Consider the following 24,423-nt stretch of genomic DNA (forward strand, 5'->3'; position numbering starts at 1 on the left):
TAAGAGTTTTATTTACCTGGTTTCACTTAACCTTGTCTAGCAACCTTACAAGGTAGAGACCCTTCACCCCATTTACCAGAAAGGAAAATAGGCACAGAGAAGTGAATTAATTTTTCTCTTCAGGTTCCAAATGTCCTTTTTATTACATGCTGGATTCTCAGAAAAACTAAAGGTAGCAGAGAACAACTGGGTGAGAGGAGGAGCCCCACCCCACCCCCCATCAGAACACAAGCATTTACAGGAGGGCTGAGATTAGGGGGCCCCTTCCAGGGACCAAGAGCTGAATTTGCCATTGAGTCTGTCCTGGGCTTGGTGGTGCTGAATTGAAGTGGAGTCATCATATCAAAAACATAAAATCATAACAATAAAACCCATCACAAAAAAGGGTAGAGACAGTGAGGGTAGAGACAGTCTCTGTGCAGAACTCTGTCCTCTAATATCATAAGAACAGAGGAACAGAGAAATGGATTAAGGGACGAAACAGCTATCATCAATCAAGAGTCAGCAACCACCCAACTTCACACTGCCCTCCGAGGTTAGCATGCTGGGAGCTCCTTCCCCCACTGTGTCTGTCACCCACCCATGAAGAGCAGAATGCTCTTGGCCTTGCTGCCCCATCCAGTCTCCTGCCAGGTGATCACGGAGCCCAGAGAAATATCTCCTGAGAGAAGGAGAAAAGGCAAACCCCAGAGATGACATAGTGGTGGAGAAGTCACTGCTATGATGCTAGATGGCATCCAGATTAATGCCAATAATGGGGAAATGGTGGGAAAGAGGAAAAAGTTAGTAAATGTAGTCACAATTAGAATGTGGTCAGTTGACTTCTGATGCTACACTCTTACTTGTTGCGTTGAGGTCAAGCTTTCTTTTTTGTTTCTTTTTTTGGGGGACAGAGACAAAGAGAAACAGAGAGCGGGACAGATAGGAACAGAGAGACAGGAAGAGAGAGAGGAGGAGGGAAGGAGAAGCAGATGGTTGCTTTTCCTGTGTGTCCTGCCCAGAAATCAAACCCAGAACTTCCACAAGCTGGGTAGATGCTCTGCCATTGAGCAAACTGGCCAGGGTCATTCCTTGTATTTCCTAATGTTGTTAATGACACCTCCAATCTTGTATCCAAAGCTAAAACCATTAGCTTCTCAATCTTCTCTTTCTCTTAATCTACCAGGATTCTACCTCTAAAGCTTTCCCAGGCATTCATCCTGTCCCATTTGAATTAGGGGAACAAACTCATTGGTTCCTTCATTATTTACTTACCATTTGCTCTGTTCTAGGAGAAAAAATGGTGTCTGAAAGAAGCATTCTCTGCCTCTTGAAACTTTCAGTTACTGGGGGGAGGCAGAAGTCAACCAAACACACCATTGCTTGAGTATAATTATGATAAGCACTGCAAACAGAACAGGGTGCTGTTTCAATATCACACTGAAGGACTAAAGAAAGTTTCTTTAAAGAAGTGATAATTAGTTGAGACTGGCTGTGTGAGGTGCAGTAAGTACTCCACTCCAGGAGGAGGCAGCAGTATGTGCAATGGCCTGGAAGCAGAGAAGAGCTTGGGACACCCAGGCCAGCAGAGCTAGAAGGAATGAGTGTGGAGTAACCGAGGGGCTGGAGAAAGAGGCCAACATTAGCACCTGAAAGGCCTCAGAGATAGCCACCAAAAGCTTCCAAACAGCCATTGGCAAGAGTTGATTTTTAATTTTAAGAAGAGTATTTTGCCTTCTGTGGATATGGGAGATGGGAGAGCCGTAGGTAGGGTAAGTCTACTGAGAAGGCCAATGTAATGCTTTGTCCCTGAAATGATGGTGGCCTTTGAGGAGCCACTGAGCCACTTCACCCGCAGGTGTTGTAAAGTACCAAAAGCTACAGAATTAATATTAATATTTTAAGAGGCTTGGAGAACATTTTATTAACTTGGGTTAAGGTATGCAGAGAAATTGTGAGAATAGTCTCTGTTCTGTGTGATTGGCATTGTATTGTAAATGCAAAGGGGAGGAAAACATGGATCCCCAGACATTCCACCACACCTGTGGGGAAAGGGGTGAATGGCTAGCCAGGTGCAAGAAGAGAAAAGCCAAAATAAACCTTTTCTTATAGCAATGAGCCATTTGCCCCCACAGAAACTACCTCTCCTATATAAATGCGTGTGGTTAACACATGTGACTCTAGACAGAGAGATAGCAGATAAACACTAGATAATATAGGAAAGCCTTTTAATATGTAAAGAGACATCTTTCTACCAATGTGTTGATTTGTAAATTTTGTTTTCTCCAAAAGGATGTATGGCTTGCAAATTGAACATGGTCCTATCATGTTAAAGGGCATATGACTATAACCAATAAGTGGTAAGGGGCTCCTAATTACAATTTTTGCTTCTGTACTTCCCACTTACAAAACTATAAAAACTAAGCAGAACAAAGGGCAGCGTGCTCTCCAGATTCCTGTTGGAGTTGCTGCCGCTTGGCCAAGCTAGACAATAAAGATTTGGTGTGTAATCGTTGGACTTTGTTTGAGTCTTCAATGTTTCGGGTCCCTCCGGATTAGGATTAACAGCCTTAGGTAGGATGTTTGGACTACAGATGAAAACAAGTAGGTGGACACAAGATAAACTAAGTGATATGAAAAATGGGGGCCAAAGAGGACAAGGATAATGTCTGCTTTTTGAGTTGAAGAGATGAATATAAAGAGATACTATTCTCCAGCATTTTCCCCCTTTAATCTAGTTTTCATGCCACATCAACAAAATACTCTTGCCTGAGCAGGTAGGTGGTGGGGCAGTGGATAGAGCATCGACCCGGGACACTGAGGACCCAGGTGCAAAACCCTGAGGTCGCTGGCTTGAGCACAGGCTTGTCCAGCTTGAGCATGGGATCATAGACATGACCTCATGGTTGCTGGCTTGAGCAAGGGGTCACTGGCTCAGCTGTCACTCCCCATCCTCCCAGATCAAGGCATGTATAAGAAAGCAATTAATGAACAACTGAAGTTCCACAACTACAAGTTGTTGCTTTTCATCACTCTCCCTTCCTGTCTGTCTTTCTCTCTCTCTCTCTCTCTCTGTCTCACTAAAAGAAAAAAAAGAAAGAAAAAAAGGAACAGAGTACTCTCCAAAATGAAGTTTAATCCCATACTTGCTAGTTAAATCCTTTCCATGGTTCTTTAGTCCTGACAGGATAAACACAACTAGGTTCAGTGTGATGAAAAAGGCCCTTCTGGTCAGCCCTAACCTAGCATTTCAGTTAGGTTCATATTGATTCTCTTGTGCATCAGCCACACGGAACTAACTGTCATCTTTTAAATATTCCACACCAATTCACACTTCCCTGACTTGGCAAAAGCTGTATCCTCTACTTAAAATACTCTATCCTCTTCCTGTTTTTTTTATTTTTATTTTTTGTAAAATTCCTATTTATCTTTAAAACACATTTTAAATTGTAATATTATCTAGGAATTCTCCCTTAATAGCTTAGCCATTATACAAGTATTATAGATCTTTACACAATGGATTAAAACTATTGGATTAAATGCTTTGTTTATGTGTGTGAAACTCCCCAAATTTCAAATTTTGCCCTTTAGGAGACTAATCATATTTTACTTTATTTCTTTTTAATCCATTGTAATGAACTTTCATGGTGTCTAGCATAGAGTAGGTGTTCAAAACACATTTGCTAAATCAATCACTTTTACTGAGGAAAGAATATAATAGACGGTCACTGTGCAGTGGGCCTTTCCGCAGTGATGGAAATGCTCTCTTCACTGTTCAATGTGCTAGCCCCTACCAAGGGGCTCTTGAATGGCTGAAATGTGGCTAGTAGGACTGAGAACTGAATTTTACATTTCATTTACCTTTAACTACTGTAAATTTAAATCTTAATAACTACAGTGCTAGACAACACTGTAATAGATAACTGTGTTTTCTGTAAAAGTCAACCAAAACTACTATAAAATATTTAAGAAAGGAGATTTAGAATACATGTTAAAACTCACAAAATATATCATACATAGTTTATTACATAATTGAGTGCTATATAAAACAATTAGTCTGTTTTAAAAGACAGAAATCATTAATCTAATATATTACTATTATACTGGATTATTTTTGCTTCATCTATACATCTAAACTCCTGTTCAGTATCTTCCTCATGTTCTCTTCATTTGTAATCTTTCATGTTCACTTAACTTGTCTTTTTTTTTCAGTTTTCAATATTCAAACTCAAATTTTCCTTAGTTCCGTTGATTAAATATAAAATACATTTCATAAAACTTCTTGCTATATAGCATTCATTATTTTTTACTTAGTCTTGACATAAACCAATGAAGAAGCAATTTGCACCCCTGACTTATTTCCCATAGTGGTTTCAGAAAGCTTTTCACACCTATTGTTATTCTGAAAGCACTTCTCTGGGCAGTACCCCTCCCCCACAGTTAACTGTGTGGTCAGAATATCTGGTAATTACAAGCATAAACCACTAGATGGCATAAGTGGGCCAATAGGGTGAAATGTTTACTAGGCCTGCAGCTGAATCTGGTAAGTAGTTCAAAATTAAGGTGGGCAGAAGTAGTAACTTAACTGTGTGCTTAGAAAATATAGGTCAGTGATTGATTTTTTTTTTCAAGGTACACTGCTTAGGGAAAAAATAAAATGTCTTTTTTTCATGGAAGTACAATACTGAGTGATTAGTCTAGCCTCCCTCACGAGGGCTTACAATAGGACCCCTTGCCTCATTCCCACCGTCTCCGTACTCACACTACGGCCCTGGGCTACACTAGCCCTTTGGTGCTGCTCCGGGACTCAGCAGACTTCCGCCTCCAAGCTTGTGTGCTTATTCCTTCTGCCCAGGATCTCTGCTTCTTCTCCCAAACCTGCACCTGGCTCATTCCTCTACTGACTTGAATTTCATTACATTTCACCTTCTTGGGGATTTTCTGACTATCCCTCAAACATTCCCACATCTTTCTTTACGTCACTGTCCTCCAAAACACTTGTCGCCTTATAACTTCTACCTATTTTCCGGCTTACTATTATTTTCTGCCTCTTCCTGATATAATGTGATCACCATGAAGATATGATTTTTCTATTTTGTTTCACTTCTAGACCATGTGTCACTTACAAGTCAACTATTCATGTTATACGTATACTTTTAACCAAAAAATTACCAAATACATTCAAAAGATATTTTTTTAATCACCCCAATATGGAAGATGACAGAGAATGAGGATGATTTGGTAACAAGGACAGTGTGTGTGTTGTGTATGTGTGTTTAATAGGCTAGTGGTATATAGGAAGGTCCATTTAGCAGCTACAGTTTTCCTAAAAATTAGTCAAAATAGGTGTCTCTGGTACCAAGTATTGATAAAAGTTGATCTTGTAGGGTGTGTCTGATTTGGTAAAAGTGCACGTGACTGTGTTCAGAGTCCCCTCACGTGATCTAACTGGTTAAGGTGGAAGCTGTTTAAACAGTTCTTTTTCCAATCACAGCACTAAATATAGTTCATAGAATTCACAACCTCACAAAACCAACAGTAGTTCTTTCTCTAACCACAGCACTCAGTTATTAATTCCATTTACCTAGTGACAATCAGTATGGTCTACCTCAAAGAGATTCTCTACCTCCTCTCCCCCCCCAAAAAATCACAGTAATTTCTAAACCTAGAAAAGTCAACAAACTTTGTGTGTGTGTGTTTTTCTACTGTACATTCAGGAAGCCTCAGATTCATTTTGGCTCTCATAGACAGAAGCACAGTACACAAATGATAAGAAAGATGACAAAGGGAATCATAGAGTCACAGTGGCAAATTAGTCCAGGACTTTCAATTTCTTAGTAGTAATGTCAAATCCCACAGCTGCTTTAAATATTTCATCAAAGGTGATCTGGCATACTTTGAAGATTAAGTCTTAAAAAATCACTTCAGGAAATAGGTCTATTTATACTCATACCAAAATCAAAACAGCCTAGATTATCAAAATAAAAAAAAAAACATATTTTCTTCCATCTTATTTTTCTGAAGTTGCCAGTAGTGTCTCTCCTCAGTTCCACTTAGGGAATTCATTCATTCTACAGATATTTACTGAGCTCCCATAATGTCCCTGTCACCTTGTTAAATACTGCACGGCAAAGGAATAAATGAGAATATAGTCAAGGTCTCACAACTTCCAAGATAGTGAGAGATATTATAAGAGGAGAAAATATAATAGAGAAGGCCCACTGAGATCTGAGAAGTCCTGGCTGCCCGAGAGAAGCACTTTAGGGGAGAGCATGTCCATGGAGGGGTTCCAGAAGGGTGTCCATGCTGAGGTGTGAAGGGTACACGGGAGGTAGCCAATGAGGAGTGGGAGAATGTAGCTTGGGAATGAGTGAACTACGCGTGAGAAGACCCAGGGGCAAGGACAACATGAGATATCCAAGAAACTGGGACCATCTCAGAATTCCTGGGGTACAGAATTGGGGGTGAGTGGAGGTGGGAGGGAGAAGAATGATAAATGATGAGGTAGACTGGACTTTGAATTTAAAGGGAAGGGACATTCATTATGAAGTCATGAATGCTGGACCTGCCGTTTGGAGAATGGATTGAAGCCGAGTGAGACAGAGGCAGGGAGGCCTGTGACACTCTAAACGCTGTAACTGGGGAAAGGCGTGGAATCACAGGAAGTGACCGTGTAAAGTGCAGGGATTTAAAATCCAGTCAGTAGGTGGTACGGGCTGAGCTCATTCACTGCGTGTAGGAGGTGGAGAAGAGAGAGGAATAAAGACGGAGCTCAGGTTCCCAGGAAGCATGTCTGGTGTGCGACACTGAGTGACAGCAGAGGAGGAGGACATGATGTGGGAAAGCAGCTGCTGAAAACACGTTGGAGTTTGAGATATTAGAGCAAATCTCGGTAGTGTGGAGAAGTCGGTCGCTGTATGGAACTAAAGCTCAGGAGAGAAAGAGAAGCTAGAGATAGAGATTTGCATACTTTTTTTTTTCTGTTTAATGCTGCCTATGTGTATTTTGTAAATTAGGAAATGCATAATTAGCTCAGGCCACTCTCTCTGCTCAAAATAAAAACCTGTTATTGTGCAGCAATATGAAGGACTCTTGTTTTTTACGTTTTTAGCAAAATGGAACAGCAACCCTGTGCATCAGCTGAAAAATCCCAGGGTTTGCTATCACGAGCGCAGATAGGAAAAGCCATTTGTTATGATACAACTGTACTTGAAGTGCAAGTATGTAGTTAGCCTGCTCCCTTAAAACAAGGCAGCAATTTCCTAGTGATTAGCTGTTAATCTGTCTATTCAAACTGATTTCCCATCTCTTAAAAATAGCAAATATTATACGGGGCTTAAGTCAGTTTGATATGAAAAATTAGTTTTCACTTCTTATGCTAGAATTTCAATATTTTTTTTTTTTTAAATATTTTATTTATTGATTTTTTTTTTTTTTTTAGAGCGAGAGGAGTGAGAGAGAGAGACAGAGAGAGAGAGAAGGGGGAGGAGCAGGAAGCATCAACTCCCATATGTGCCTTGACCAGGCAAGCCCAAGGTTTGGAACCAGTGACCTCAGTGTTCCAGGTCGACGCTTTATCCCACTGCGCCACCACAGGTCAGGCCTAGAATTTCAATATTAAAGAAAAATTGATTCTGAAGTGTGAGCTGGCATACAGGGGTGAGGGAAGCACTACACATGACCCCCTCCCCCCATTGCAATTTCACTTGCTGGCCAGTCATTAACTCTCGTGTTTCGGGAATCCCCGGAGCTGGGCAATGCCGTGGTGAATGAGATAGACCTAGTCTTCACGCTCACACGGCTCTCAACGCCAGTTTCAGTCGTGGAGTCTGCTTGAGAAGCTTTCACGGTGCTGCTCAAGTTCTGAGCAAAAAGGAAGGGTGTTTATTGAATGTGTTTCATAACCGCCATCCTTATATACAAAATAGGTTTTATCAGTCTCAAGCTGAAAGACACAATTATAACAACAACGTTTATGTATCGCTATGACTTAGGTGCTTTCTAAGTGAACTCCACATTATTATTCATCTAATTTCTCATACAGCCTTCTGAGGTGAATGCAATTATTATCCTCATTTTAAATATGAGAAAATCAAGGTAGAGAGAAATTATTCAGTGAGGAGGTGGTGGACCCGTGTGAATCAAAAACCTCTCTTAGTCCAATCTCAGAGATTGTTACAACCCCTCTAGGCATTTGCTGTATGGTAAACAAGGTATTTATATATAAATATTTTGTAGAAAAGTTTTTCTAGTATGGATATTAGCATGAACTTTAAATTCATGAGCGAGGAATGTGCAATGCCGATTGCCTGTTTGAGTACTTAGTCTAGACAATGTTTTTGAATATATGTATGTATCCCAAAATTCTGATTTATTATTTTTTTTTAAATTCTGTATTTCCATTTAGCACAGAAGGTCACTCTAGTTCCAATCTGTTAACACGGATGATAATAAAAACAGACGTCTACATTTAATTATGAAAAATACTCTATCGCCATAGCTTTTATGAGACAGTTTTATGTTGGGGTTCACTGGAGGTATTTTTCTGGAGAACTGTTTACTTGTCCTTTAATGTTATCTTAGGAATGGCGAGAATGACGGTGCTTCATAGCCTTCTCCAGTTCACGCAGCATGTAGAAAATAGTAACATTTAGAAGCACGCTAGGGTAACTTGTAAGGCTATTCCAGGCTGAAGGCCACTGGCAACGCCCCCCCCCCCCCCCCCCCCCGTCTTGCTAACTGCCCAGCGACCTTAGGAACCTCCATTTGGGCACAGCTGGGACCAATCTGAGACTGACAAGTGGCTTTGAGAGTGCCGTGAAAAGCTCTGGCCTAAAAGAATGGACTGGGCTGAGATGTGGAGAAATTGAGAAAACTGCTATACAAACTTACATATCTTTCTTACTTCTAACATCTCAATGATTTATGCTTAAGGGAGGATCATGCCACAGATTTTTTTTTTATCCTAAATAAAAATAGTGTATGTGTTAAAAATATCCACTGAAATTCTAATGAAGTAAAAACTAAGAGCATTTTGAAAGAGTCAAAGATTATGAAAAGTAGGGCATTACTATCTTAGTCATTTGGAAACGTTTAATCACGCTTTTATGGAAAAGATTTCATTAATCCAGTTAGAGCATTTATGATACAGAATAAAAACATACAAAAGAGCCTGTATCTAATGACCTACTACATTCAACTAGGTTCAATGCAGGTTAGGGGATTTGGCTGGAAGAAAATAGGTAACTCATTTGCAATGAGCTTTAATTCTAGCTTAGAGATATAATAATACAGTATAATAACAACATATAATAAAGGAAGCATGAAGCAAGTAATAGGAGTTCAAAGAAGAAAGAATACTCATGCAACTGAGGGGGGAAAAGAGTGATTAAGGGAGAAAACATCTTTTGATAAACTGAGCTCCCAGGACGCTCCCATTTCGGCAGGTAAAGATGAGAGGGCAGGCACCCCGAGGGCGTCCGGGTGAATAACAGTGCAAACAACAGAGTGAGGAGATATATACATGTATGAATAGAGGATGATGGCCTTGGAAAGCTAACGAGCGGATAAATGGGGCTACTAAAACCCCAGGGATCCCAATATGCACTACATTGGGCACTTGACAAGAACCTACGAAGGTTTTCTGAGCAAGTGAGTCACATGACTAAGGCCATGAATTGGGAAGACAAATCAGATCAAACCATGTGGAAGTGATTAGAAAAGGTGGTTGTTGCACTCCTATGGGTAAAGGAACAAAGAGGACTTGCACTGCCATTTATAATTCTAACTAGTTATCGTGTTTGATCATTTCATCCTTGTAACATTCCCCATTTTATATATGAGGACACTGAGGCCCACACCCAAACTTTCTTTGACCGCATGTCCCAGGCTACTTATGCATCACTGCCCCTCCTGCGCTAGGAGGTGGTGGCCAGGGCAAGAGAAAGCCTGCCCCTAGAGGGAGACTGATGGAGGTGCAACCCAAGGCTAGCCGGGGACTGGTAAGAAGCAGAAATTATGTTAGGTGACATGAACAATTTGGTGGTCAGAAAAACATCTCCTGGTGATGAAGTGTGATTTGGGACCCCAGTTGGGAAGGTCTGTCAGGCATTTGGAAGAAGTTTGGCATAAACCTGCGGATCTGTGGGTGCTTCTCACGTAGGCGATGGTTGAAGAGAGAGAGGCAGCAACCAAAGGGGGCCCGGTGCAGGATCTCAGGGTCATTTCCAGCTCAGGATGTAAAAAAGAGGGAAGTAACTGGGAAGAGAATTGTCAAGGACTAATATTTAGGTTTATTCTGTTGCTAAATATTGGATCCGAAAAGGAGTTTTACTAATTGCATTAATTTTGATTTTATTAATTAAAAAATAATTCAACAGTTTCTGTAATATGTTTATTTTTATTATAAAAACAAGATGGGGCTAAACAAAAAAATGTGAAAAGAGCTGCTTAAATTTTCTATTTCAGTTTGAGAATGATCGTATGTTGTCAAATATTTCTGAACTGGACAAGGTAAGATAATAGAAGGTTACAAAGAATTGCTTTTTAAGTTTCTATGGTGGCAGAAGCTGTGAGAGTTTTCTCAAAGTCTTACCTGATAAGCAATCTGATAAGACACATTATCATAATAATTATCTTCATAGCAACAGGCTTGAATAAGACACATATAGTACTATCTGGAATACACATTCATTATTTTAGACCCCTGTGAGTCTTCCTTGATTTTGCCTATGAAATTTAGGTGATACATATTTTGTAAAACTGTAGACCCCCATAGGCAATAAAACCCATGCTTTTCAGGAGGATGGGATGTTTTCTTACATATTTATTTAGCAACAGGCGATGTCTCTCACCTACAGGGTATCCTCAAGTTCTCATGTCTTTCTCTACTTTTTAGAATGTATCTGAAGTTGATAAAACAATAAGATGAAAGAAGTCTATCCTTAGCGCCACCTACTGTCAACACTGAATTAGTGGTTGGTTTAGGTGAACAAATGGCATGTAGAAGTCGTGTGTGACATTATTTCTTCTGCACAAAAATATTCGGTGAAAACACTTGCCTGGACATTTGAAACTAAACATGCAGTAATATAATTCTTTTTTTTTTTTTTGTGACAGAGACAGAAAGAGGAACAGACAGGCTGAAAGGGAGAGAGATAGATAAAAGGCATCAATTCTTCCTTGCAGCACCTTAGTTGTTCAGTGATTGCTTTCTCATATGTGCCTTGACCAGGAGGCTACAGCAGAGCAAGTGACCCCTTGCTCAAGCCAGTGACCTTGGGTTCAAGGCGGCGACCCTTGCTCAAATCAGATGAGCCAGTGCTCAAGCTGGCGACCTCGAGGTTTCAAACCTGGGTCCTCCACGTCCCAGTCTGATGCTCTATCCACTGCGCCACCGCCTGGTCAGGCTGTAGTAATATAATTCTTAATAGGGTAGACACATTACATCTGATAGCAGAAAGTAATAGAAATCCTAATGGATTAAGAGTTTTTAAAAAATATTATTAATGATAATCTTGTGGTTTGGAATAAAACAAAATAAAGTAGGTGCCAACTTGTATGTGAATATTTAATATATGGTACTACACTTTTTATCTTCTTTATAAATGTAGGAACACTTTGTAAAGGATATTACTGTATATTTACCATGTTGTACACCTGAAACTAATACAAAATAATATTTAATGTAACCCAGTAATTGAAAAAAAATTAATAATTTTTAAAAAGAAACGTACATTTTACACCACATATCTTTTTTTTTTTTAAGTGAGAGGAGGGGAAATAGTGAGACAGACTCCCGCATGCACCCCAACCGGGATCCACCTGGCAATGCTCCTCGAGGGCTGTGCTCGACTCAATTGAGCTATTTTTTTTTTCCTGAAGCCAGAAATGGGGAGAGACAGTCAGACAGACTCCCACATGTGCCCAACTGGGATCCACCCGGCATGCCCACCAGGGGGCGACGCTCTGCCCACCGGGGCGTCGCTCTGTCGCGACCAGAGCCACTCTAGCGCCTGGGGCAGAGGCCAAGGAGCCATCCCCAGCGCCCGGGCCATCTTTGCTCCAATGGAGCCTCGGCTGCGGGAGGGGAAGAGAGAGACAGAGAGGAAGGAGAGGGGGAGGGGTGGAGAAGCAGATGGGCGCCTCTCCTGTGTGCCCTGGCCGGGAATCAAACCCGGGACTTCTGCACGCCAGGCCAACGCTCTACCACTGAGCCAACCGGCCAGGGCAATTGAGCTATTTTTAGTGTGTGAGGACAATGCATTGGGACCAACCTATCCAAGCCACTGGCTGTGGGAGAAGAAGAGGAAGAGAATGACTGGTGAAAAGGAGAGAGAAGTTGACGGTCACTTCTCCTGTGTGCCCTGACTGGGAATTGAACCTGGGACGTCCATACGCCAGGCCAACGCTCTATCCACTGAGCCAACCGACCAGGGCCATATCTGGATTTCTAATAATGAATAATGATTACATTTAGCCATAAAAAGGCAGTGTTCCACACCATTTAGAAGTTTGACTTACTAACTTGTTAAACTTGTCTTAACAAAGAAAAAATTACCAATAGTGATTAATTCACCACTTCTATAACTGGGAACTAAAGAGAAAGTAAGTCAATATGAGCAAAGACTTTATGTTCCTCCCTGGCACCCCCTGCCCACACACACAAATATTCACACCTGTGTATGTGTATAGTAGCTAATAGCCGTGGAAGATAGAGACAGCGAAATGTACTACTACTCAGTAAGAGAGTAAGAGTAGCTGGGATGTAAGGACTGCAGGAGACCTGTCTTGACAATACACAGCTTTATAGCCAATGTATTCAAATAATACCCAAGTTATTTCTCCTCCTCTCCCCAGAAGAGGAATGATGGGGGTTGGGGAACTAAGTGAGCCTTGTATAATGACTAAACTATAGTTCTTTCTTTGTTCACACAAGTAGTTAAAAGCCTAATTGTCTTTAACTGATTGCTTTCAAGAGACCTTATTTTGGTTGAAACATGGGTTGGCAAGGGAGACTGGAAACGGATTGTCTGTATTTTCATTATCAACTGATTCCAGAAACAATTCCTCATTATTCATGAAGAAGTAAAAGTGAAGTAACATTTGTGATCTTGTTCAGGAGTTGAGGCAGAGGACTGTTTGCTACTTTTTTGTTAATTTCACCACCTTATTTTTATGTATAGTAGTCCCATCTTATCCATGGGAATTTAAGTTCCTCCAGTGAATGCCTAAAACCGTAGGTACTGCTGAATCCTATACAAATCATGGTTTTCCTCTACCCGCATACCTATACTAAAGTCGAATTTACAAATTAGGGTACAGTAAAAAGAGAGGAGTAACATCTAATAACAAAATAGAACGATTATAACAATGCAATATAATAAAAATGATGGGAATGTAGCATTAGTCAAATAAGAGTCACTTGAACATAGCACTACAATACTTCAACAGTCCATGTAATAACCAAGAGGGCTTCCAAATGACTAATAACAGGTGGGTAGCATCTGCTGAGTGCACACAGTGCACACAGAGATGACTCACATCCTCAACAGGATGGAACAAGATGGTGTGAGACTTCATCACGCTGCTGCTCAGAATGGCGTACAATTTAAACCTTATAAATTGTTTGTTTTGGGGATTTTTAAAAAATTTTATTTATTTATTTATTCATTTTAGAAAGGAGAGAGAGAGGAGAGAGAGAAGGGGGGGAGGAGCAGGAAGCCTCAACTCCCATATGTGCCTTGACCAGGCAAGGCCAGGGCTTTGAACCAGTGACCTCAGCATTTCCAGGTCGACGCTTTATCCACTGCGCCACCACAGGTCAGGCGGTTTTGGGAATTTTTTTATTTAATATTTTAAGACCTCAGTTGACCATGGTTACTGAAACCGTGGAAAGCAAAGCACAGATAAGGAGGATCAGTAGTATGTATAAATATATTTACAGTAGATCAGCGTAACCAGGAGGGTAACCTGCAGCGTGGCCAGCGTCATCCGGTAGCTTCTTAGAAAGGCAGACCCGCAGGCCCCCACTAGACCTACCGACCAGAATCTCTGGGCGTTGGCTCAGGAATCAGTGCTTTCTCAGTTCTCTGGGTGACTCTTCATGTAGACTAAAGCTCGAGAAGCACAGCTCTGGCCAAAGAGGATAGGTCTTCAAAGAAGACAGGAGGATAAAGTAAGCAAGTTTTGTGATTCCTTCCTCCTACTATAGCTAAGTTAAAAGAAAATTACTCAGAAACCAGTGAAAGCCTCTCTGGGTCTCCAGAGGAGATGAAATTCTGTTGGAGAGCAACCTCACAGAGATAAGGAAGTCACTCCCAGAATGCTGTTTCTCCTAAGTGGGCTGTGTGTCGGGATATAGTTACCACATTCAAAGTGGCCAAGTTCTAAAGACAAATGCATTTCAGTGTTCAAGACAAGTTTGGGATTACACACATTATTTCTAACCTTCTTTGGTATGCCTAGTTAGAGTTAAATATCACAATAACTGCTACATCTCCATCTAAATTGCTATTACTGTGTGCACTTATGACTTGGTTATCTTACCTCACAAGTTTATTCTCAGGACATTCAATCTGCAGGCTCACTCACCACAGGCAAATAAAGCAATTATGACTCTACGAAGGACATTTTATGTATAAATTCAGTTTAACATCTACCTGTGAATGTTAGGTTCCAACTTAGCAGATAATGACTAAGAAGTAATGAACCTTAGAATTGGAGCTATAGGAATATCAAGCTCCTTCCCTGGGAACAGAGCAAGGAGTTTAAGAAGCCTGAAATTTCAAAAGCCAATAGGCAGTAACATCTGCTTTCTGAATGATATAACCAGAGAAATATTGGAAAACAAAACAAAAAAACAAACAAAGGACTAAAAATAGTGTGTCTTGACAGTGTAGCAATGTAACAAAACCACAGGAGCTATTCCTTACTTTTCTACTATTTAACCCTCAAAGCCTGGGAGTGTATAATGAGATTGAGATCAATAAAATTATTATTTGGTGAGTTTGACCAATTAAATAATTGAGTAACTTAATTACCTCCCTGTAGCTACTCTATTACTCATAGAGATTTATTTTTCAAACCTCTAATTCTCTTTTTTTATAAAAACAAGAGCAATATCTAATTTTGGTCATTGATGCTCATTTTATTTTTATTCCACTTTTTTATTATTTTTTTAATTAAAAATTTTTTTTCCCTACACTGTATCTCTTAGTTTCAGGTGTATTAGTTTCAGGTGTAGAGCACAGTGGTTAGACACACTGTTTCCTCTGATATTCCCCTACTTATCTGGAACCATATATAGATATTAAGATATTATTGATTGTATTTCCTATGCTGTACTGTTTTTTCTCATTCTTTTATTTTAACCATCTACCAGTATAGGGACATCCCAATCTTTTTTTTTTTTATTTTTTACAGAGACAGAGAGAGAGTCAGAGAGAGGGATAGACAGGGACAGACAGACAGGAACGGAGAGATAAGAAACATCAATTATTAGTATTTCGTTGTGCGTTGTAACACCTTAGTTGTTCACTGATTGCTTTCTCATATGTGCCTTGACCACGAGCCTTCAGCAGATCGAGTAACCACTTGCTCAAGCCAGCGACCTTGGGTCCAAGCTGGTGAGCTTTTGCTCAAACCAGATGAGCCCGCGCTCAAGCTGGCGACCTCGGGGTCTCGAACCCCGAGGTGGATGGGTCCACCACATCCCAGTCTGATGCTCTATCCACTGCGCCACCACCTGCTCAAGAAACATCCTAATCAAGAGGCCCTAGCCGGTTGGCTCAGTGGTAGAGCGTCGGCCTGGCGTGTGGGAGTCCCAGTTCGATTCCCGGCCAGGGCACACAGGAGAAGCGCCCATTTGCTTCTCCACCCCTCCCCCTCTCCTTCCTCTCTGTCTCTCTCTTCCCCTCCCGTAGCCAAGGCTCCATTGGAGCAAAGATGGCCGGGCACTGGGGATGGCTCTGTGGCCTCTGCCTCAGGCGCTAGAATGGCTCTGGTCGCGACGCCCCGGATGGGCAGAGCATCGCCCCCTGGTGGGAGTGCCAGGTGGATCCCGGTTGGGTGCGTGCTGGTGTCTGTCTGACTGTCTCCCCGTTTCCAGCTTCAGAAAAGTACAAAAAAAAAAAAAAAAGAAACATCCTAATTTTGACGGGAAATTTATTCTCCATTTTTTTTAGTAGACACTATAATAGCTTTTGATTAAATTCAGATGATTAATCATTATTTTCATTAATTGTCCAGACAAAGATGTGAATATGTTATATTTTTCTTTACTGACAACTGAGGGTTTCTTGGTAAACTTGAATAATTTGTTTTGCATCCAAAGTAATCAAAGCATAGAAATAATACTAGTTGTTTTCACCAACCTGGAGAAAAATTAAGAATGAATAGCACTAAACATAATATTTAAAAAATTATTTTAAAAGAAATATTTTTGTGGTTTGGTCATTGGCAAAAGGAAAAAATGCTTTGGTAACTTATAATTCAAAAACATTTTTCTTTCTCTTTCATTTTTTTTTAAGTGAGAGGCAGGGAGGCAGAGAAGACAGACTCCCTCATGCGTCCCAGCTGGGATCCACCTGGCAAGCTCTATACTAGTGGATGCTCTGCCCATCTGAGGCTGCTGCTTTGTTGCTTGGCAACTGAGCTATTTTAATTGCTTGAGGTAAGGCCATGGAGCCATCCTCAGTGCCTGGACCAAGTTTGCTCCAATGGAGCCTTGGCTGCAGGAGGGGAAGAGAGAGATAAAGAGAAAGGAGAGAGGGAAGGGTGGAGAAGCAGATGGGCACTTCTCCTGTGTGCCCTGACCGAGAATCAAACCTGGGCTTTCCACATGCTGGGCTGATGCTCTACTGCTGAGCCAACCAGCCAGGGCCAGTTTTTTCAATATATATTATCAATGTGTAAATTTGGAGCCATTATACTGCTCCATATGTAATATGATTTCAAATCATATTATTAAAAAGTGCAAAATAAAAATTTTAAGGTTCATACCAAATATATACAATTTATTTATAATTATGCATATTTATATATAATTATAATTTACTTATTTTATTTTATTTACAGAGTCAGAGAGAGAGTCACAGAGAGGGATAGACAGGGACAGACAGGAATGGAGAGAGTTGAGAAGCATCAATCATCAGTTTTTCACTGTGACAACTTAATTGTTCATTGATTGCTTTCTCATATGTGCCTTGACCGCAGGCCTTCAGCAGACTGAGTAACCCCTTGCTCAAGCCAGCGACCCTGAGTCCAAGCTGGTGAGCTTTGCTCAAACCAGATGAGCCCGCGCTCAAGCTGGCGACCTCGGGGTCTCAAACCTGGGCCCTCTGCATCCCAGTCTGACGCTCTATCCACTGCGCCACCGCCTGGTCAGGGTATAATTTATTAATATATTTATATAAATTTAACTATCTAACATAACACATATAATATAAAAAGTCTACCATTTTATAATTTTCAACCTGCTTTGAATCATAAAAGCCAGCAAACAAACCTAGCATTAAGTAAAGGTATATCTTTTTTGTAAATAGATATGTAAAATATTTTCCAAACAGCAGGTGGCAATCTTTTAAATTTGATTGCAACAGCACCAATTTACCTCTATATATGCAGATGAAAGACAGTTTTAAAAGCTCAGTTAAGAATCCCAGCATGCTCAGACTAGTGCAGGTTACTTCAAATATTAAAAGGGTCTTATTTAATCATGCCTACTGTTCTAATGGCATTTCTCCCTGTGCAAAATCAATGTTTTTCTATAATGCTTCTTAAATCTTATGCAGCACAGGAGGAATTTCGCAGTTGTAATCTACATAGGTATCCTCCTCAACAAAACCCAGCGTGCTGGCTACTCCTTATCATTCTAAATTCATATGGCCTTAAGAATTAAAAAAAACTAATTTTAGATCTTCGGTAAGCTCTAAAAAAACCCTGCTGACACTGCTCCTCTTAGAGTCCAGTTTCTGTTGGTATTAAGAGTTGAACGGTGAGAAGTCATCAAAATTTGAAGTACAGAGAAATACAAAGTTTTGACCCTTAGATAGCTCTTAGAATTTCTTGGTTTTTCTAACTTGAAGTAGTTCTATCAGACAGAGACAGAAATCCATAATTTTCTGGAATGAAAAAGGAACACTGAACAGCTGCACTCACCATGCTCAAAAGGAACAGGGGGCCAGGAGGCCAGCTAGCTCGCCTGCAGATTGACAGCAGCAACACGACTCTATCTGGGTCTTCAGATTCTCCAGCTCAGCACTTTCCTTTGTGCAGCGCCGTCATCATTAAAAGTCCCGTGCTATCATCTTCTCTCGCATTCGTATCACAAGATATTCTAAAATCCTAATTTTCACTTATTTATTAAGCCCTCACTCAGTATGCCAATCATATTTTATGAAATGTATACACAATTAGAAAGGAGTCTTTGTTCTAAATAATGTTTTAAAATACAAGATAGAGCAAAAGTAGGTTTTACATTTGTTCATATGGAAACTAATACAATCATTCATACATAATAACGAGAATGAACTCTGTGTTTTATGTACTCACAACTGTAAACCTACTTTTGTCCAACTCTGTACAAAATGTATCATCTGAGCTATTTCTGACCCCTCATTTTTTCTATGCTTATACATAAAATCTTTTACTGTAGCCACATTTCTGTTTGTTCGCTGCTAATTAAGACCTTATGCTTTCATTTTATAATGTGTCCCTCAAAGACATTTTCTTTTACAGCGGAAAATGGGGCAAGGACAAGGAACTGGGGATGTCCAAGGTCAGAGCAAGATGGATTAACAGCAGAATTTACTGTGTCTGAATTTCAACATCAACTCTTTATTTTATCACTTAGCTATCTGACACTTATGTTGTTATATTTCTACTATACATTACTTAAGGCACTTTAAACAAATATTTTATGAAAATAGTAAAAAAGAATAATACCCTAGACCCCAAAGTAGTTTAAATTATAGTATATCTAGCCGTGTTATTGTTCAATATTGCTGTCTTGGTATTATCACATTCTCAGGGTCACTTCACAGCAAATAATATAAAAACCTATAGAATAGTCTACAACCCATAAACAGAGGAAACTCTATATGTTATGGGAACAAGTAAGCTGCCACTAATCACTAGCAAGCCTTCAATGAGGAAGTACTGTCCTTTAATCAATGACAATATTTTTCATCCTTGTTTTGGTAACAAAATGTTTTCATTGGGATAAGCTCAGTTCATGCTCACCAGGACATCGCTGCTCACTGCATCTTCTCACTTCTTCACCGGTTCCCTCACACTGCTGCCCTGTTATGGCTGCCCCCTGACAGGTCCGTATGCGCCTTTCCCAGCCACCATCACATGACTTGGAACATCCACTCCAATGACCCCACTGATTCCACTGGCCGTTGGCTGAAAGAAACATGTCATGGTCAATGTCAGGAGTCCGTTACACATTGCTTTAGTAATTTTAAAATGCAAGGACCATTACTGTCTATTCAATTTTTATTAACTGATTAAACTTTATTCAAATATTTGATTTGCTGGTCAAATAAGGAACACTGGGATGAACAGAAATGTATATGTTTGTCAGAATCTTCACTTGGACACTGAACCTTACTTATAAAAAGTACAAGTTCAGTATTAAACTTCATCAACTTAATCAATACTTACATTAAGACTCTTCTAAATTTTGCTGTTTTATTAATGTGACATACAGTAGAATGAGTATGGGTATAATTGGTTTCATTTACTAGAAATATATACTCATCTGATTACACTATGGCCGCCTGACTGTCTGGCATGGTTCTGTCACAGTGTTTAAATGGCAGGCATTCCTGAAAGGCAGCAACTGGGTCTTACCGGTACACTCAGGGTTATGGCACTCCCTGCTCTCTGCCCACGGCCCTCTGCATTCAGAACCTCCGTGAGCAGCAGCAGTACACTGCCGGCTTCTCTGCTGGGTCCCATTCGAGCAGGTTACCGAGCATTGGCTCCATGAACTCCACTCCTGCCACTGTCCATCAACTGCCAAAGCAGAAAAAGATGCAATGTGAGGAGATCTTCCAGTAGAGAAGGCTGTACAGAAAATCCAACGTAATACTAACCTTGAAGATGAGTCCCAATCAAGGGACTCTAAAGAGATACATACAATGGAAGGACATGATGGCATTAGATATTATTACTACCTTTCAAACTACTATGACCTTAATTTTTCACTTCTGTTTCCTTTTTTGTATCCAGTATGTCTTTTTTTTTTTTTTTTTTTTGTATTTTTCTGAAGCTGGAAATGGGGAGAGACAGTCAGACAGACTCCCGCATGCGCCTGACCGGGATCCACCCGGCACGCCCACCAGGGGCGACGCTCTGCCCACCAGGGGGCGATGCTCTGCCCCTCCGCAGGGTGGCTCTGCCACGACCAGAGCCACTCTAGCGCCTGGGGCAGAGACCAAGGAGCCATCCCCAGTGCCCGGGGCCATCTTTGCTCCAATGGAGCCTTGGCTGCCGGAGGGGAGGGGAAGAGAGAGATAGAGAGGAAGGAGGGGGGGGGGGTGGAGAAGCAAATGGGTGCCTCTCCTATGTGCCCTGGCCGGGAATCGAACCCGGGTCCCCCGCACGCCAGGCCGACGCTCTACCGCTGAGCCAACCGGCCAGGGCCCCAGTATGTCTTTTGACTCATGTGTTTCTTCAAAAATATTTATTGATCACTCAAACATCCAAACTTTCATGGGTACAGGGAACAGTGAACAAAATAAATACTGACCAATATGTCATAGAGGTCATATTTTAAAAAAGCTCCCACAATAAGTTAAATAATTCGTTACATGCTAAATAAATTAATTCCTTAGCATTGCTGCAAAGCACACTTTCCAGATACTATGAGATAAGAATTTGGAGGGCCGGGGGACTCTTCCTTGACATGGCTTCAGGCAAACGCTCAAGAATAATGTGGAAATATCGGGTATGGGTAAGTTCCCTAAGATATACAAAGGTCCTTGACAGACTAAACTTCCAGGACTTGAAGGCCATTGTGAATGGAATCAAGAGAGCTGGGTGAACAGTTCTACCCAAGGAAGCGGGTAAAAGGCAGATGTCAGATTTTGTAGGCTTTTCATCAACTGTGTTAAGGATTTGGACTATTATTCTCAGACCATTAAGAAGCCAGTGAAGAGTTTAAACGGGACTCTATGATCAGATCTAATGCAGGGTGGAGAAAGAATTATGGGTGAGGGCAGGAAGGATCGGAGCTAGGACAATTAGGCAGTGCTGATGCAGTGTCCCGGGAAGATTTGGGAGCTCCTGGGGTGGCCTGGCAAGATGCCCTCCTGAAGGACTGGTCATGGCAGGTGAAGTGGAGAGAGTGTCAAGATGACTCCCAGGTGTCTGTGACTAAAATTCCAAATACTGAACTTGTGTTTGGGAGATTCAAATTGAAACTAATTTATTTATTCATTCATTAAAATGGTTTTGGAGAGTCCATTTAGTTATCAGACACTATAAGAAGTGATATGAGAGAGAAATAAAATATAAATCTGAACCTCAAAAATCTTATAGCTTAGTAGAAGAGTTACATTATGCATGCAAAGCAATGATGTCTTAATGTGGCACATGAAGGCTTTCAGAGGACAGAGTAGTACATCTATTTGGGGGGTAATTATGTTAGATTAGTATGGTAAAATTTGTATAATTTTAGAAAAAGGGCACCAGCATTCACAAAGGCATAATATAATCACAAAATACAAGTGAGCAAAGAAATCAGGCAAACATATTTACCTAATTTACAATGCATTAACTAGCATAGAAGAGTTATAAATATACTATATACTTTCTAATATATCATTTCTTAGTCCTTAGGTACTTTCCTTACAGTGAAAGAAAATTCACTATAAATTCAAAGTTCCAACAGAAGTTAGTGTTGCTTTGAAAACCAATCCAAACAAACGAGAAAGCCTGACAGATTATGAGTAAGTATGGACTTTCAACCCACTTTCAGGCCTTGCAGGTAGCCATTAGGAAGAAGGTTGGTTAATAGATATATAGCTGTACTTAATAAATCCTTTGTGAGATTTAAAAAAAATCACAATATGCTGCTTAATTATACTATTCATGTAATTTTAGCATCTCCCTTTCTTAAAAGTAGCAATATAGCCCTGGCCGGTTGGCTCAGCGGTAGAGCGTCGGCCTGGCGTGCGGGGGACCCGGGTTCGATTCCCGGCCAAGGCACATAGGAGAAGCGCCCATTTGCTTCTCCACCCCCACCCCCTCCTTCCTCTCTGTCTCTCTCTTCCCCTCCCGCAGCCAAGGCTCCATTGGAGCAAAGATGGCCCAGGCGCTGGGGATGGCTCCTTGGCCTCTGCCCCAGGCGCTAGAGTGGCTCTGGTCGCGGCAGAGCGACGCCCCCGGAGGGGCAGAGCATCGCCCCCTGGTGGGCAGAGCGTCGCCCCTGGTGGGCATGCGGGGTGGATCCCGGTCGGGCGCATGCGAGAGTCTGTCTGACTGTCTCTCCCGTTTCCAGCTTCAGAAAAGTACAAAAAAAAAAAAAGTAGCAATATAATCTTTAGGCTATGTAGTCCATTTGTTAGACCAAAAAAAAAAAAAAAAAAAAAAGAAAAAAATCTAGTAAATCAACAGGACTTCACAAGTTATCCATTTCCTCTCAATTTTGGCTCTAACGATGAGTATGTTTTTCATTTCAGGATCTTGTTTCACAACAATAATATTTATTAAGCTTGCATAATAAACCTCACAGTCCTAAGCATTCTGAGAAAGGTTAAAAAAATAAGATGCACCTTGAAATCTACCTTGCAAAAGAATTTAGGGGTGTTCAAATGATGGAGAACATTCAAAGAGAAACACAAAGACGACTTAGCAACCGTATTCAGTGCTGAATGACTAGAATAAAGGAGGACGCGATGCCCCTGATAATTCTGGTTTTAGGTAAATTGTCAGTATTGTTATTTTTTTTATGAATGTAATGGCTACACACTCACTGGCAAAAAGAACAGGGTCAGTCTTTTCAGCTAAGATGTGTGGTCAGGAGTGCTCTAGTCAAATGTGGAAAGAGAAGATAATTTGCCAACAGGTTATGATATCCATGAGGAATGAGAAAAGACTTTGCTAAAAAGAGATTAGGAAGAATGAGAATATTTGTGAAGTACTTTGTTCATGAGAGTTTTCCTGTAAGAAGGCTTTAAATCATCATTGGTAAATTAAAAAAAATAAATTAAGTTCATACATTTGTAATATTAGTGTTTCAGTCCTTTCAGCTAATGCAGAAATTATATTTTATGTTTTAACTAAACTTCAAGAAGGAGTTCATATAATTGTAAATTTAATGTATATTTTACCACCATAAAAATTGAAAAATAGAAAAGAAGGAATATAAGACATTTAAGGGAACTTTTGAGGTTTAACAGTACTATAATAATCAACAGAACATGTTTTAGATAGGAACAGTTTTCTTTACAAAGTCGGTTATAGAAAACAAACAACAATGAAGTTCAAGATGTATCAAGTGTACATTTCTGTTACTTCATTTTAACCTGAGAACTAGTTCTTTTTATTATTACTTGTAATATTATGAAAAAATTGACCTGACAAAATAACTGATGGATATTAATAAATACAGAAAAAAGAAAGAGGAAAAACCTGATATTCCTTTAGTGTGGTAAATTCATGTTACTGAGAAATGAAAACCTGAGAAGTTAAGGAGCGAGGAATATGTGAATTTAATTTAAAAGATTAGATAAAAGACAGTATATAAAAACATGAAAGAATGTCTTTTAGTGCCAAATATGCAACATTGTTTTATTTCAGGTCTTATTTTTCAGTTTGATATCCAAAAATTAATAAAACCATTAAAATTGCCTGACCAGGTGGTGGCAAGAGTGGATAGAGTGTCAACCTGGGATACTGAGGACCCAAGTTTGAGACCCCAAAGTTGCTGACTTGAGCGAGGGTTCATCAGCTTGAGTGTGGGGTCTCCGGCTTGAGTGTGCTATCATAGACATGATCCCATGGTCGCTGGCTTGAGCCCAAAGGTTACTGGCTTGAGCAAGGGGTCACTGGCTCAGCTGGAGCCTCCTGGTCAAGGCACATATGAGAAAGCAATCAATAAACAAATAAGGTGCCACAACTATGAGCTGATGCTTCTAATCTCTCTCCCTTCCTGTCTCTCTCCTGCCCCCACCTCTTACTCTCACTAAAATAATCAAACAAAAAAGAAAACCATTAATTGTGCTCTTTGTAGAGACATTAGACCCAAGACCTTGTAGGAAATGGTAGTGCTGTTTTTTTCTGAATGGAGGACTGGGGAAGTTTTAGAGAGGTGGAAATTAGGAGCTTTGTTTTGTACATTAAGTATTTCCAAGTAGGATATGTGCATTACACTTCAGGGATAAATGTTGAGGTACTTAAAATAAAAAATATTTATCATTTGATCTATCCAAT

General features: G+C 40.4%; 1 protein-coding gene across 3 annotated transcripts in view; it reads right to left on the bottom strand.

Annotated features, from left to right (window-relative positions):
• The window catches only part of ADGRB3 (adhesion G protein-coupled receptor B3), a 796,575-nt gene that overhangs the window by 443,311 nt on the left and 328,841 nt on the right, over nt 1-24,423 (bottom strand). For all 3 annotated transcript variants that reach the window (XM_066359103.1, XM_066359102.1, XM_066359101.1), the window contains 2 exons: nt 19,837-20,001; nt 19,222-19,386 (listed from right to left, as the gene is read on the bottom strand). In XM_066359103.1, coding sequence (XP_066215200.1) covers nt 19,222-19,386; nt 19,837-20,001 — 330 coding nt within the window. The remainder of the gene's footprint in view (nt 1-19,221; nt 19,387-19,836; nt 20,002-24,423) is intronic.

This window comes from Saccopteryx leptura, chromosome 1, assembly GCF_036850995.1.
Source record: "Saccopteryx leptura isolate mSacLep1 chromosome 1, mSacLep1_pri_phased_curated, whole genome shotgun sequence".
Classification (NCBI taxonomy): domain Eukaryota; kingdom Metazoa; phylum Chordata; class Mammalia; order Chiroptera; family Emballonuridae; genus Saccopteryx; species Saccopteryx leptura.